Source organism: Setaria viridis, chromosome 5 (genome assembly GCF_005286985.2).
Source record: "Setaria viridis chromosome 5, Setaria_viridis_v4.0, whole genome shotgun sequence".
In the NCBI taxonomy this organism is placed as follows: Eukaryota; Viridiplantae; Streptophyta; class Magnoliopsida; order Poales; family Poaceae; genus Setaria; species Setaria viridis.
This window is the reverse complement of record NC_048267.2, coordinates 15,490,340-15,506,738: the sequence shown is the minus strand read 5'-3', so window position 1 is coordinate 15,506,738 and position 16,399 is coordinate 15,490,340. Positions and strand designations below refer to the sequence as shown.

The following is a 16,399-nucleotide window of genomic DNA, read 5'->3' as shown; positions in this document are numbered from 1 at the left end:
CCTCCGTGCTTGTAAAGGAAGTCGTTTAGGACATGATTGTGCTTACCAAGGAGTGATTAATAGGGGGTATTTTTCCATGTCTGCCCCTATTAAAAAACGGTTGCGGGTGCATTCCATATGAGAAACAATCATAGTTCAGACGGCTAGTGCAGCAAGGCGTTGGCCCTGAGGTCTTGGGTATGATACTTGGCGGGTGTCATTTTTTTGTTACTGGCTTGATTTTGCATGACACTATTTGGCCCTGCGTGTCGTGTGCCCTGTGGCTGCATGGCGCGCGGATTTGATTCTGCTGGGCGTGGTGCGCGCGCTGAGCTGCTTGGGCATGTTGGGCGCCATGTGTTTTGTTGGTTTTTCACATGCAAATGATTTTTGCAATGGCGCCACATGATTCTAATTTTTGCGCTCGATAGCTCCGACGTTTGTGTTCCACCATGCCTATTTTAACATAGTCTTTCCCCCGGTCTCTTCTCTGATTTTGCATGGCACTATTTGGCCCTGCGTGTCGTGTGCCCTGTGGCTGCATGGCGCGCGGATTTGATTCTGCTGGGCGTGGTGCGCGCTGAGCTGCTTGGGCATGTTGGGCGCCATGTGTTTTGTTGGTTTTTCACATGCAAATGATTTTTGCAATGGCGCCACATGATTCTAATTTTTGCGCTCGATAGCTCCGACGTTTGTGTTCCACCATGCCTATTTTAACAGAGTCTTTCCCCCGATCTCTTCTCTTTCCATTACCGTGCTTCATCTCCTCACTTTCCCTCTCTTCTCTTCACTACCGCATGCAATGGCTGATCCTAGAGTTGCTGCCTTTGATCTGAACATTCGCTTAAAAGAAGATGACAACGACAATCTTACCTTCGATCTCAACGAGCCAATATTGGAGTCCGGCAACGACTATGGTAATCACCTCTCTTGTTTGAGTTTGTTGTTTCCCTCAAGCGCCATCTTTTCTGATTTTTTTGTTTCATTTTTGGATAGGATTTGATTTGAACTTGCCATTAGATGAATATGGTGCGGTTGACTTTGATTACATACAAAACCTCGCTGGTAATTTATTTTTCAGTTTGTTATTTCCTTTTTTGATTATTTTGTATGTAATCCGTGGTTAACAAGAAGAATGTTCTTTTTTTCTTTTAATAGAACAAGATGTTGAGGTTCCCGTTGAAGTACACTATAGAAGGAAGGACATGACAGAAGAAGTCACAAGACAAGTGTACCAAGTATTGTTGGCTAGAAGCAAGAATGAGACACTAGGAAAGAAGGATACAAGAATTGTTGTTGATTAATTTGGAGTGCACATTTGGTCAGTTCAACGCTTATGGAAGCGAGGTAAACACCAACTTGCTCATAACATTCCTGTTGTGGTTGCAAGTAAAAAGAAGGGTAGATGTGGCTGCAAGGCAGTTCCTCTTGATTTGGAACAATTGCGCAACATTCCTCTCAAACAAAGAATGACCATAGAAGATGTGTCTAGTAAACTTGGTATGAGCAAAGCTAGGATACAAAGGTATTTGAAAAAAGGTTTGCTTAGGCGTCACTCTAGTAGCATCAAACCATACCTCATAGATGCTAACAAGAAGACTAGGTTGAAGTGGTGTGTTGACATGATTGAGCAGGGTCTGCTTGGTGATCCAAGATTTAAGGATTTTTTTTTGATTTTGTGTTCATTAATGAAAAATGGTTCTACCTCTCTTAAAAATCTAAAAAATATTACTTGCTACCCGAGGAAGATGAATCACATCGCACTTGTAAAAACAAGAATTGCATCCCTAGGCTCATGTTCTTGTGTGTTTGTGCTCGGCCAAGGTTTAGGAATGGAGAATGTGTTTTTCATAGAAAAAGAAGTTATTTTCCACTTGTCACTTATGAACATGCTGTTAGAAGAAGTCACAATAGTCTTCATGGAGAACAATTAATCAAGCCAATTATTTCAATCACAAGAGAGGTGATTAGAGATTTCATGGTAAACAATGTGCTCTCTGCCACTCGAGCCAAATGATCAAGAGAAGATGTGAACAAGACAATTTTCATATAACAAGATAATGCACCTTCCCATTTAAAAGTGGATGATCCTATTTTTTGTGAGGCTGCTAAGCAAGAAGGGTTTGACATTCGCCTCATTTGTGAACCACCTAATTTTCCAGATTTTAACATTTTAGACTTGGGGGTTTTTTTGAGCTATTCAGCTATTCAATATAAGAAGGAAAAGATCTAGTTCCAGCAGTCCAACAGGTAAATTGATCAATTATTCACTTGCTCCATTATTTCTTGAACAACTAATATACTCATTGATTGAATTTTTGAACACATATTTGTAGGCATTCTTAGAGTACTCTCCATGGAAAGCAAACAGGATTTTTGTAACACTTCAGAGTGTTTTGAGGGAAGCCATGAAAGTTAAAGGGTGCAACAAGTTCAAGATTCCTGACATGCAAAAAGAAAAACTAGAGAAAGAAGATCGGCTGCCATTGCAAATCTCTTGTGAATCTTCCTTGCTAGCCAAAGCAATTGCTATCCTTCCTGCATCAAATTAGAAGAAGAATATTAGAAAATGCAAGCATGTTAGTCTTTGCAGCATGCTAGCCGAAGCAAGAATATTACTAGCAAATTAGTTTTTGCATGCCTGTTAGGTCGACTGAATGAGACATGTACCTTACTGTTGTTTCTTTGCATCTTGCTTCATCTTTGCATCTTCCAACTTCTTCATATTGTAGATCTCGTCCAACTTCTTGATAACGTGCTCAGGAAGAAGTATTGCGTCACCATCCATTTGAAGCTTCTCCACACCAGGAAGGTTGAGCTCACAATCAAATTTTTCTATGCCATCAAGTATCCATGTTGTGAGATCGTAGTCTCTGTGTACAATACCGCAATGTGCACACCTGCTAGCTTCGTGGCGAGCTTGGTAGCAGCCTTCGTCGTCATTGTCGGCGTGGAACGTGCCGCAGCGAGCACATAGAGACTCCGACATCACCTCAGCGGAGTCCGGCACCACGTTGACGGAGTCTGACGCCATCTCGACCGAGTCTGGCCCTATCTCGACCGAGTCCAGCGCCATCTCCAAGGCCAGCGTCATCTTCGAGTCTGGCATCATCTCTGAGTCCAGCACCTCCTCCATGGCACTAGACTCCATGGCGCGAGGAAGGAGTCCGGCGCCATCTCGACCGAGTTTGACGCCATCTTGACTGAGTCCAGTGCCATCTCGACCGAGTCCAGTGCCATCTCTGAGGCCAGCGTCATCTCCGAGTCTGGCGTCATCTCTGAGTCTAGCGCCTCCTCCATGGCGCGAGTGACCTCCATGGCGCTAGACTCCATGGCGCGAGGAAGTAAGGGAGTAAACTGGCGAGTGGTGAGGAAGACGTGTGGTGAGCAGCGAGGAAGGAAGGCGCAGCGCGAGGGCGACGAAGATGTGCGGCGAGCGGCGAGGAAGGAAGGCACGCGGCGAAGAAGGGAAGCGAGCATGCGGTGCGAGGAAGGAAATTGAAGCGACCGTGCGGTGGCGAGTGAAACGAAGAGGCGAGATCAATGCGGTGGATTGCGAGCGCGTGATTACTGTGGACAGAAGCCGAAATGCAGGGGCAATCGCATCCAACTCCTCCCCTCCGAGCGTGCGATGACATCCTTTGAGAAAATGGGCCAAGAGCCTAGAACGTCTTCCTTTATGAGTACGGAGGGAGTATATTGTCTTATGCATTGACACGTAACCTTGAGACGACTAAACAAACAACATGTACAATGGGTTATCTTTTTAAGTATAGAAAAAAATATTATGAGTTGACAACCACAACTCGTACAATGGTGGAGTAGTCGTCTAATAGTCTTAAAATCTAGCCTATGGGGCGGTTGTTTCGCGAAATAACGATATCTTTTTCTCTCCTCACCCTCTCTCTTCCACATCAGAAAAAATCGTACGTGGCATTGTATGAGACGATCTATGAGACCGCTGAGGTGTAGCAATGTATTTGGTCTAATCATCTTCAGTTGTCACATAGGATTAGACATAGAGAAATACAGTAACTATCTAACTGATAAACATGCATGGAACGATACTGACAACTGAGCAACCACAATTTCAATATCCCGAAAAGGTGGTGATTAAGCATTGCTCATTTCCTCTTTTGTCAATTGCCTAAAAAAATAGGGCTATCTACTATATACCCAAGTGTTTTTTCTTCTCCTTACACTCGAATTCTGCACTGTCGGATAAAAACAGATGGACAAGATCAACAGCAGTAGATCCCGTTCCTGTTCGACTCTCATTCGTTTGGCTCGACCACTTCCCCTTCTTCCCAACAACCCGACCCGTCATACCGCCGCTGCCCACCCACCCTCCACCTTGTCAGCACCGTCCCCGGTGCCGGTGTGGCCCTCCCTCCCTCCACCACCCCTCCCTCCTCCATTTTCCCCATCGCCGAGCTCACCGCCACCGATGGCCCCTGCCTCCACTGCTGCCCTGGCCATCTCCGATGGGCCCACCTAGATCTGCTGCCGCTGTCTCGACTGCAAGCCTCCACACCAAGTCACCACCAGTGGTTGCCTTCACCCCTCTACAGCCTAACCGGAGGTCCTCTACCGCCCCGACGGGTGGTGCCCCGCCGCCCTATCTCACCGCCATCTCGACCGCCACCACTGCCTACTACCCCTATCGCCCCAAAGCTTCTCTAGATCCACCGGACTCCTGGAGGACCCTACCCCGAACCCCTGAAGGTCACCGGAGATGAGGAAGACGGCTTAAAGATGATGGGGAGAAATTTGGGTGTGAGAGCTCTTCATAATACTATAATTTAGCAATCACAAAAAATATTAACCATGAAACCCCATCGCGCACATCAATTGGAAGAGGGGACAGTAATTTGCAAGATACGTACGCATGATTGCAAATCATATGAGTAGAGAACTGACCTTCCATCCAGTAGCTTTTGTCCTGGATGACTATGAACCCGGGACTAAAAAGCTTTTAGTCCCAAGTCTAAATTTTGTAGACTCGCCGAGCCCTTTTAATCCTGGTTGGTGGTTCCAACCGGGATAAAAGTGGAGCTTTTAATCCCAGTTGGAGCCACCAGCCGAGATAAAATGAATTAGTCCCGGTTGGTGGCTCCAACGGGACTAAAAGGATCCTTTTTAGTCCCTGTTGGAGCCACCAACCGAGATAAAATAATTAGTCTCGGTTGGTAGCTCCAACTGGGACTAAAATGATCCTTTTAGTCCCGGTTGGAACCACCAACCGGGATTTATCCACTTCTCTGACTCCTCTCTCTCCCTTGTCTAGCGACCCGTGCCCACCCTTATCTCCTAGCGACCAGCGCCTGGCCCTTTTTCCCCGCTCTCTCCCCTTATCTCCTAGCATTCCTCTCCTTCTCCCTCAGCTCCCTTCCTTCCCGCCTCCTCTCCCTCTGCTCCCTCCCTTCCTCGCCCGCCCAAGCCGGAGGCCGAGGAGGCGCCGGGGAGGCGGGCGGGAGGGAGGGAGCAGAGGGAGGCGGGTGGCGTGGCGTGGCGCAACACGGGTGGGCGAGGGTGGCGCAGACCCTGCGCGGGTGGAGCGGCGCCGACGGGTAGATGTCCTCGAGGTGTTACGACGAGGTTAGGCGTACGAGCTTTGGGCAGAGGCGAGATTTTTGGATCATGAATCAAATTTCTTGGTTTCGAGCTCATATCGATCTGTTCTTTGCAGGATGCGGGGTGGAGCGGCGCCGGCGGGCGCAGGCGGAGCAAGCTTTTCTTTATTTTATTTTGAAACTTTTTAGTCCCGATGGGAATACCCGGGACTAAAGGACCCCTTTTATCTCGAATAATTAGTTCCGGATGGATTTTTAGGATCTATGACCCCTACCAACCAGGATTAAAGGTCCGTTTTCCACCCTGACAAAAAAATTATAGATAATATATACAGTAGTTCATGACTCAGATTAGCACTAGTGCGAATGTTATGGCTACAAGAAGCTAATTTCAGCTGCCGATGGCTTAAAAAAAAAGAAATGCAACATCGGAACCTGAACTAGATAAACGATGACGACCACTCTCGTAAAGTTCCAGCAAGTGAATCGATCGGTCCAAGTGTCCACACCCCGGGGCTATGCTATAGTTATAGCTGCATCATCAACGGGGGCATTGTCAGCGTGAAGGGGGAATGTAATAGAAGTTGGAGAAGTTAGAGTCAATCACAGATCGAATCAAATAACCTAAAAGCAACATGTAGAAGTGATAGGTCGTTCTAAAAAAAAACATGTAGAAGTGATAGGATTTACGAGGAGAAAATCGATGGTGACGATAAGGATGGCAGCAGAGAAGGCTACTGCAACATACCACTCCCATGCGTGAGCACCATACCTGCAACGAACACACACCAAACAACTTTGCAATAAATAAAGAGAAAAATATTTAGAAGAAACATTTGCGGGTATATTTGAAAACAACAAGTATTTAACGATAGGTTGCAAAAAACAGAGATTTTAGAGCCTCTATATTTTGACCAGGGTATTATATGGTTTTCCCAACGTGTATTAGTAAAAACAATTATTATATCTCTAAAATACTAGCCCCTAAAAGTTGGAAAATTCTTCTGGAACCGGTTAAAATAATTGTAGTATCTAAAATTTACTCGTATAATTGCCTCCGTACCTCGCCATACTAGTGTATATGAAGAAGAAACTTGTTGTGGTGAACCATAAAGCTATCGACGCAGCCAAAACGTATCCAAACTCCAAGTAAGAAGGACCGGGGGGACCTCGTCGTAGACATAGGTGGAAAAAGATAACGAGGTGGACAACAGCAATGGCGGCGAAGGTGAAGATTGTGCGCATGGTAGCACCGGCACCAGCCGTCTCCCAGAGGTCCTGGGTGCCGTGGAGACTCCCGGCGTGAGACGGAGGCGCGCCCGGGACGGTGGGGGTCGGGATGAGGAGTGCGAACGTGGCCAGGGGAGCGGCGAAGATGAAGCCGAGCAGGGTTGGGTAGATCAGGATCATGAGGACCAACACCGGACTGAAGGCTCCCCTTCACCTACAAATTAAAACCGATCTCCTTTTTTGGTGAAAAAATTGCTGCGACTGATTTCTGAAGTACAGTCTTTGAAGTTTGACATATACCTTCATATTTATGTGGCTATCTTCTCCAGCAATCACCATGTTTACGTGAGATCGCGGCAGGCGACCGGCTCGGGGAAGAAAGATCGGAGGCGCTGCGGCGGGGAGACGGCCGGTGGACGTGGGTGAATTTGGGCGGCGGGCTGGAGTGCTAGAGATTGAAACCACGAGTATTATGTAGTACGGCGGAGGGAAGGGATGTCTTATATTGTTGAATTTTTTTATTTTTTATTTTACAAATTTGCAGAAATAAATAGGCGATCAAAAAATTTGCAGAAATAGACCTCTGCTGCCGGATCAAACGTCAATAAACAGCTACCGCCATCTCAACCAGCGGTAAGAGAAGATACCGCCGGCAGTAGCTTCGCGCGTCCGCCACGTCAACTAGTAAATCCGCTTACCGCCCTTTGATCCGGCGGGCAGCACACGGGTTGTAGTGGCGCGTGGGACAAGGCTGTTTCCGCCGTGCCATCCAGCGGTATCCGATTTCCGCCGGATCAGGAGGCGGTAACAGGCCCCGCCGATTCAAATAGAAGGAGCGGGATCGTTACCGCCGCCTGATTCGGTGGTAGCTGTCCCGCGCCTTTAAAAGTCGTGGAGCGGCCACCCCGGGCGTGTGTGCGTGCGCCTATTTCTGGACGCCAGAACCGAGAGAAGGGAGGGAGCCGAGGGAGCGGCCGGGAGAGAAGAGGAAGGGAGGGAGCGTTCGGGAGAGAAGAGGAAGGGAGGGAGGGAGGAGAAGAGAAAGAAAGGGAGGGAGGGAGGAGAGGAGATGATGGGAGGGAAGTAGGGTGGAGATTGAAGCTTAAAGTTTGGCTTCGGTTGAGGTATTATTACAAATCCTCTAGTTTAGCTTAACTCGTAGTTGGTAGATGTTGTAGTTGATGCAGTAGCTATATAAATGGTGTAGTGTTAATTAGTAGATGAAATGTAGGTGTTCGTATGAGACATAGAATATAGTTTTGTCGGTACTGTGGATTTAGCTTAGTTATTTATGTTATAGTAAAATTAGTTTGCTGATTTATTTAGATAAATTTAAGATGAATATTATTAGCAATGCACGAGTTATATTTTATATAGGTATTCAGAATGTAGGTGTTTTAGGGGTTAGTTGAAATTATTACATTTAGTAAAATGTTCATGTCGTGCATATCTTTATATAGTTTTTGGGAATGCAGGGGTGTTTAGGGCTGCCCCTCCGGAGCCCTGCACGTACGACCGGTTCCAGACCAGAGCAGCGGCTCGCAAGACGTGGTCGTGGTCGTGGTGATGTGCGTCACAAGTGAGGACGTATTTAGTCCATAGGATCTCCTTTATATTTTGTAGCCGGTGCAAGCTATGATGTGTACGATGCTGTAGACTATGATGTGTGCTCCTTTGCAGACTGCATTATGTAGGTCAGTGCAGAGACTTTGATAGCTAGGCCGGTGCAGGCTATGATATCCATGCATGTCCTTTTCCATTTGCCATCATGGACATGGATCATGTTAGTAGCGTTCTATATATGAGACGTTCAGGCAAAACGTTCAAATGCACTACTAACACTTCCTAACCCGAATCCACTGTTTGTAGTGAGGTTGCATCTCTCTCTAAGAAATGTTGTCCTAGAGGGAGGAGCAAAATGGGGTTCCACCATGGAATGAGCGCCCCAAATGCCACTGCAGCTTCTGTGCGTGGTTGCAGGTATAGGAGGATCGCATACCTAGAGGGAAGAAGGGGTGTAGGTACTTCAAGTGTCCCGACATTGACGATGATCTCATGGTCAGGCCGTTCATAAATATTTGAAATATGTTTTCTACGTACTTGTACCTTGAACTAATCAGGAATGAACATGCAGGCATGCACATTCATGGAATGGATCGACAGTAGGCGAGGTGCCCATAATCCAAGTGGTGCTAGAGACCAAAACCCAATACTATGGTAGGCTAGAAACGGCTTGAGACGCGGCACATGCTCTTCGGCTCGAGCAAGAGGAACGCATCTGCCAACAACATATCCGTTTGAAGGGCAAGGAGGATGAACTGCAGAGGAGGCATGACCAGTTAGGTGCTCGAGAGATAGCATTGAAACGGCAGGAGGAAGAATTCGAAGCTCGTTAGGCGCAACTCCTCTAGGAAGAAGAGTGACAGATGAAGATGTAGAAGTAGGAGGCAGAATGTTCCTCCAAAATAGTGAGGAAGGGGAAACTTCCCCACCCAGTAGAACGTTACTCGTCCTCCACCAATTTACATTACCTAAGGTATTTTATTCCAGGGAAGGTGCTCTTTGGGTTTGTCATGTTGGACGCCTCGGATGCGATTGTACTGTTGTTTGTGCTGTGATAACATTTTGTCTTCATGCTTCGAGTACTAAGATTTCACACTATTCCCATTATACTACTCTGTAGCCAATACAATACTCAAATAGTGGTAAATCACTGTTGATGTGAACTCTCACTGAAAAGCCTATACTATAGACTGTAAGGACTCTGAACGTGAGCCTTCTTAGGCAGATGGGACTCGGCACTGAGCCCTACATCTCTACACCTACAAAGCCTATATCTAGCTTTTTTCAGGATGATTGAACATGATGGGGTACTGAGCATATGGGGGTGCAGTGCATCTCCATCTCAGCACTCCTTGTATTGGACCTTTCTCTCCCGTATCCTTCCACACTACTGAGTAGGAGGAAGAACAATGGCATCCACAAGAGAGAAAGGTCGTGGGAGGAGGGGAAGAGGAGGGCATGCTTCTATTCCCACCATCACTTGGCCAGGTTCTTTTGGCCCAACGGAGTATGAGGCACCCCTCGACGACTTCCCTCTATAGGACAGGGCTAACTACGCCCCTCCAAATTCCCTTAGGCCTTATCATGACCATCATGATACGTGGCTAATGTGTCACCATGACGTGGCTTGTGTCATCCAGCTATTTGATGGCTACAGTGATGGAAACTGGTGTTTTTTTCGATGCTCGTATGGACTTCTTTACTGTTCCTAAGCTTTTCGTGCTACAAACTAACATCACGTTTAGTCTTATCTCGATGAAAGAAACTGCCGCTATGCAAAGTGGGTCAATCCACCACTTCCTGAGGCAATCCAAGAGTACTCCACTACCTGAAGCGCAAGATCTTTGACCTCAAGCATAAGATCGAGGATCTTCAATCTGAAGTTGATGTGAATCCTTAAGCGGTTAACATCGCAGGTGACTTGATTTGTACTGATCCATGGTGCAAGTGCCCCTACCACCACAATAAGGATCACCCCCCGTCTCCGCCATCCTCTGGGGGTGCTAGCTACTATGATGCTGGGCCCTCCCAGTTCTCACAAAGCCAGTTCTACTAGAAAGTAGACATGGCTCTATCCCAGTTATTTCGATTATCTAAGGCATGTTAGGTTTAGCAATGGAACATATTTAGGATAGCATTCGTGCCACACATGCCACTGCAATCTATAATTAATTGTTCACCCTAGAGTCGTTGTTGTTCGTATGTTGTGCACGAATTTCATTTCTATATGTTATAATTTCGCTGGAAACAGCTATGTATCTAATTGCTGGGAGTTAATTCATTTTCAATTATTTCCTCCAAGCGCTCTACCTCTCTCAAATTACGAAGTTTTGTATTGCAACCAAAAGTAACGTATCTGAATATTTAGTGCTTCCAATGTTACTTGATATTTTTTTACTAGGAGACAAAATTACACGAAAAAAAACCCAAGTTATACCGGTTATAGCTGCCAACACACAACAAAACCGGCTGTTGGAGGGGGGGGGGGAGCTACCACCGTTTGATCCGGCGGGAGAGCTCCATTTCTGCAAATTTTTGGATCGACTATGTATTTCTGCAAATTTGTAAAATAAAAAATATAAAAAAAATTCTATATTGTTGGTGGGCTTTGAGGAATTGACCCTTGGCCGAATGTCTTATATTAGAATCAGGTTGATAGGTTCCATCAGAAAGAATTTAACCAACCAAGTGGGTTCAGTTCGCCACCTATTTTTATTGATGATCACTAATTTATTCACTTTTAATCCAAAAAACAAATTACTTTTATCTTTTACAACTCAATAATTAAAATAGTTTAGACGATTCAAATATACCATCTCAACAAATTAAATTGTAAAATTTGAGGATATATCTTTCCACATTTTGTTGCATGGAGACATTTAAATAATCGGGTGAGAGTCTATCAAAAAAAAATCAGTGAGCACAATTTAGTTTTGTTCCCACCCCAAACATTATTCTCGATTTACATTATACTATTCACTTGTCACACTATTGTTAGCTAAATTTAATTACATTTCTGTTTATATTGCTAATGTTGCATACATGCAACCAAACCAAAACCATGAAAGGATTATGTCTTTTCATCGACAATCTTTTTCAATACATTTCTTAATACTGGCCTTTTATGCACAGATTGTAGGGAAAAATATTTAGTATGGTAACATGCCAAGAAGTACATACACTATATTGCCTTTTCATCACATTTGGAGATGACATTGGAAAAGCCGATACCAAAATTGCTTTTCAGTCCTATTGGCGTTCCACTTGCGCAGAGCATTACCAGTTAAAACCGCTATTCATGAATCTAATGGCATGATTCCTCACAAATATTTGAGCCGTTCAAGACTTTCTAATATGATGGCAGCATCACATCAAAGCTAAAGAGATTGATGGGCAGCATAAGCACCCCCCGGTTCTAATATATAACATCAGAGCATCACACTGGCAAGCTGGAACTGTCAGCCAGCTATAACATCTTCCATTCTGCATTTCTGCTTAATTCCAATAAGTTATCTGCATATACCAAGTGACAGACATAAGCTTTCTGAAAAATGTGACCACTCATCTCATCCACACTCACAAAAAAAAACAAAATAATAAAAAGGAACTACAACCAATAGTCACAATAGTACAATAGCTGTTCCTATTTTCACATGCCCCTTAAACATGTACATACCAGTCCTGAACTTTTTTGAACTTGGTGAGGACAGGATAAATATTTTCGAAGGCAGTGTATGTCTCATCACTCGCATGGAAAGATTGTCTGACAAAATCAAGCCATGAAAATGCACAGGCAATGCCTGCTAATCTTAACTCCAGTTAGAGCAACCTTGCCTGAAACAAAAATTAGCATGACAATCTTCAGTTGCTCTGGTTCATACTGTGAGGGAAAGGCATGCAAAACATCAATTTTAGAGCACATATAGGAAAAATAAAAAAATAAGGGATGTAAGGTGACAGAACTGTGGTTAATAAGCCAAAGATTGCACCTTACACTTGACAAAAGCACCAAGCAAGTATGCAAGACCGTCAAGCAAGATTGGGAATTCAACATCGTAAGACGCAACAATGTTCTAAATGTTGAAGTCCTGAGATTATAGAAATAAGAAGTTTGGTGACAATGATTTATCAAATAATATTACACAAGTCTTACGAATAGAATAGGTACCTTCAATTTTGGAGTAAAACCAATATTCTGGATGATGTGAGCATACTGCAAACAGCAAAACAATTGCCATCAATTCATACAAATGACCTAACACCAGTCTTGTGAAGCCACTGGAAGTAAACATAAAGATGAAATAGAAGCCAAGGTACTCTACATCAACCTTGCAATAAAAATTCAGTTAGACCAATCTTGCAACAAAATTCAATTCATCAGATAAAGTCAGTACCATCTGAATAGCAGCTTGCAAATTATAGCAGAGAAATAAAAAAAGCTAGGTATATGTAATTCAATTGCTTCCAAATGTGCTCTTTCGTATTCTAGTTTTCCATTCATTAATTCTAACAGGCTCAACATCCATTGCTCTAAGTAAGTTTGAAGCATGAAGGAACATTGTTGGACATCAGCAATGGAAGCTAGAAGCATTGTTTGTCGGAAGTGATAATAGGAGTAGTGTTGTAAATTTGCCTTTCAAAATCAAATGAAGTGAAGTTGTATCAAGAAAATTTTTGAATGCACACGTTCGACGTTCGTGACCCCCAGTTCTTTTACTGCCAAGACAGAAAAACACTAAGCTCTGAAATTTTTGGAAAGGCAAGAACAACAATAAAGAAATTAAGTAGATCTATATTGATAAATTATATCCTCTAGGTATCACTAATTGAAAACAATGGCATATGAAGAAGAAGAGGTCACGAAAATGTATCACTAAAACACTTAATCTGAATCATTATTTAGAAAAAAGAAACAACTATTACCTCAGTGCTAGCACTATCATGAACTGTATAATGTACAACAGTTTAGCAGGCATAAAAGATATTGTTTTTTTAAGAACCCATAAAAGGTACTGTAACATAAATGATTTAATATTATATTGTTCTTGAGGATTACTATTAGTGTTTCATAAGAAATATTCAACCGTTAAAAAACGTCCACATGATTGATGGCCTTTCTTGGGGATGAACGTTTGAGTTGGGAGAAAAACAACATAAGCAGGGTATGAAATATGAGGTGGTTCAACAACTGGTTATCGGCTTCTCCACCAGTAAATTGGCAGTATGTAATGTGAGCAAATCGCTCCAGGCCACATCGATCTGCTCACATTATAGAATATCTCATATCGGCTTCTCTACCAACGAAATGTTGACCAGGCATCGACGACATGCACGGCATGCCAAGCCCAACAACAAGAGGTCAGCACGAACGGGTCAAGATGGAAGCAAGCTGGGACGGGCCAAGAAAAAGGTCGAGGAAACGGGCGAGGTGGCAGCACACACGGTAAAAAGTGAAAGTATGGGAACACGCGTCACGTAGCCATACGCCTAGAAGGAGAGTTGCTCCCGTCGCTCAGAATTCTTCAAGCCTAGGAGGTTAGTTATTATTTTATTATTAGGAACTCATAAACCTGCAATTGCATCTTCTATTTATCATGCACGCAATATTGAAGTTGTGTATATGGCACTCGAGCAATTTAGGGAGGCCTTAGCACATGTTTTCTCCTACACGCACCCACCACTCCAGCCAGGCACCATGTCTTGTTTTGCTCGTCGACATCATGTCCTATATACACTACTATGAACCAAACCTTTCACCCAACCAGCATGTTTTTTAAGACATGTTCTGTACTTGAACTCCTAAGTATAGCTATAACGCCAATGTACTAAAGATCAACCGTCTTGCCTCGTTTAGCAAACCATGCACATAGTATAGCGACACAAAAACCTATTCTCGCTCCTCGTAATCCTCCTGACCATCCAAACTACAAACTATTTTTTTTTATAAAACCTCTGTCGCCATAAATTGTAGCACTGTTTTTCTCTCTCCTATATCCCTTATTTCGTCGACCAGCCGTTGGCTCCGGCCAAGGCTGACGGAGCCATTCCTAACAATGGACACCCTCCATCTCCCGACGCTCCTCGCTGCCGCCCTTCTCTTCTCCTCATCCTTGGCGCTGACCTTCGACGAGGAGGCCACCACTGCCCGTCGCCAGGAGCTCTCCTTCGAGCACAACCACCACCCGACCGACCACGTGCACATCGACATCGACATCGACATCAAGATCCAAAACCCGCGCCTCCTCACGGCGCACAAGGCGCTGCATGCGCTCAAGGACGCGCTCTACTCCGACCCGAACAACTTCACCGGCGACTGGGTCGGCCCCGACGTGTGCGCCTACAACGGCGTGTTCTGCGTCCCGTCGCTGCACAACGCATCGGAGAGCGCCGTCGCGACGCTCGACATGAACGCCGCCGACGTCGCGGGATACCTTCCCAAGGAGATCGGGCTCCTCAAGGACCTCGCCGTGCTCCACCTCAACTCCAACCGGTTCTGCGGGGTCATCCCGGAGGAAATCAGGGACATGGCTGAGCTCTACGAGTTCGACGCAAGCAACAACCGCTTCGTCGGGCCGTTCCCCGCGGCGTTGCTCGACGTCCCCAAGCTCAGCTACCTCGACATCCGGTTCAACGACTTCGACGGCCCGATCCCGCCGGAGCTCTTCCAGAGGCCCTACGACGCCATCTTCCTGAACAACAACCGGTTCACCTCCGGCATCCCTGAGACCATTGGCAAGTCGAAGGCGACGGTGATCGTCCTCGCCAACAACGAGCTCGGCGGGTGCATCCCCCGTAGCATCGGCGAGGCCCTGGAGACGCTCGAGCAATTCGTTTTCACCAACAACAGCCTCACCGGCTGCCTGCCGGTCGAGGCGGCGCACCTGATGAATGCGGCCGTGTTCGACGTCAGCGGCAACGCGCTCACGGGCTCGATCCCGCCGGCGCTGGCCGGGCTCTACAAGGTCGAGCAGCTGGACCTGTCGAGCAACATGTTCACCGGGGATGTGCCTGGGGGCGTCTGCCAGCTGCCGGGGTTGGCGAACCTGTCGGTCTCGTACAACTTCTTGACGCGCGAGGCCGCCGAGTGCGGCGCGCTGGACGGGAACATGGGCAGGTCCTTCCATGACGAGGCAAACTGCATGGGGCAGTCGAGGCCCATGCAGAGGACCGCAGATGAGTGCCAGCCGGTCGTGAGCAACCCTGTGGACTGCACCAAGGTCGAACCGTGTGGGTGGCCAAACTGGCCACCGGTGGAGCCGGCGCCTAAACCTGCACAGCATCCGCCACCGCCGCTGCCGCCAGTGGCATCCCCGCCACCACCTATGCCGTCTCCGCCACCGCCAACAGCATCTCCTCCACCGCCGGTTTTCTCTCCACCGCCGCCAACAGCATCACCGCCGCCGCCGCCACCAGTTTACCCTCCGCCACCGCCGATAGCATCACCGTCGCCACCACTGGTTGTTGTGCCACCCGTACGAGGAACGAAATACCAGTCACCACCGCCACCGCTTTTCCCAGGCTACTAAAAGCCGAGAACATGAGTGATGATGTGTACAGGAGTTGTTAACTTGTTATTGTTCCAATATTTTAGCACAAGAGAAATCGAATGTAATCTAAGCTCACACTTTTCCACATCAAGAGGGTGCCCATACATATATTCTTCTTATAATTCATTAATTCTGACATGGTTTGCATCCCTTCCCTTCTAGCCACTTACAAACGGAATTGCTAAATAACACTAAGCATTTCTGTGACATTGGTGTTAGATCGAACGACCAAAATTCTAGCGTGGGAGGGGTGTGTTTCACCCAGCTATAGTGAAGGCAGCCCCGGGGAGGGGGTGTGCTTCACCTTTGCAAAACGACTTGCCTCCCTCACCGTTGCATGGTCTACCATTCAAATTCAACTGCTCAATTTGTTGACACCATTTTTTGACCAGAGTCAACCGCTGTGGATAAATAACTGATAGCTGATGGAAGAGGGATAGAGAAAAACCGTTGATGACCCCACGTTGACCAAGACTAGTCGCGGAAGGCTAGATTCCGGAAGCCGAT

General features: G+C 46.0%; 1 protein-coding gene across 1 annotated transcript; it reads left to right on the top strand.

Moving 5' to 3' along the window:
- The first annotated feature begins 14,398 nt into the window (after positions 1 to 14,398).
- LOC117856268 (pollen-specific leucine-rich repeat extensin-like protein 2) lies at positions 14,399 to 15,871 on the top strand. Its single transcript, XM_034738665.2, has one exon. It carries the CDS (start codon positions 14,399 to 14,401, stop codon positions 15,869 to 15,871), a length of 1,473 nt encoding a protein of 490 aa, XP_034594556.2.
- Positions 15,872 to 16,399: the final 528 nt, after the last annotated feature.

Excerpts from the sequence above, each read along its gene's own strand:
- LOC117856268 (XM_034738665.2), top strand. The coding sequence starts at position 14,399 with ATGGACACCCTCCATCTCCCGACGCTCCTCGCTGCCGCCCTTCTCTTC.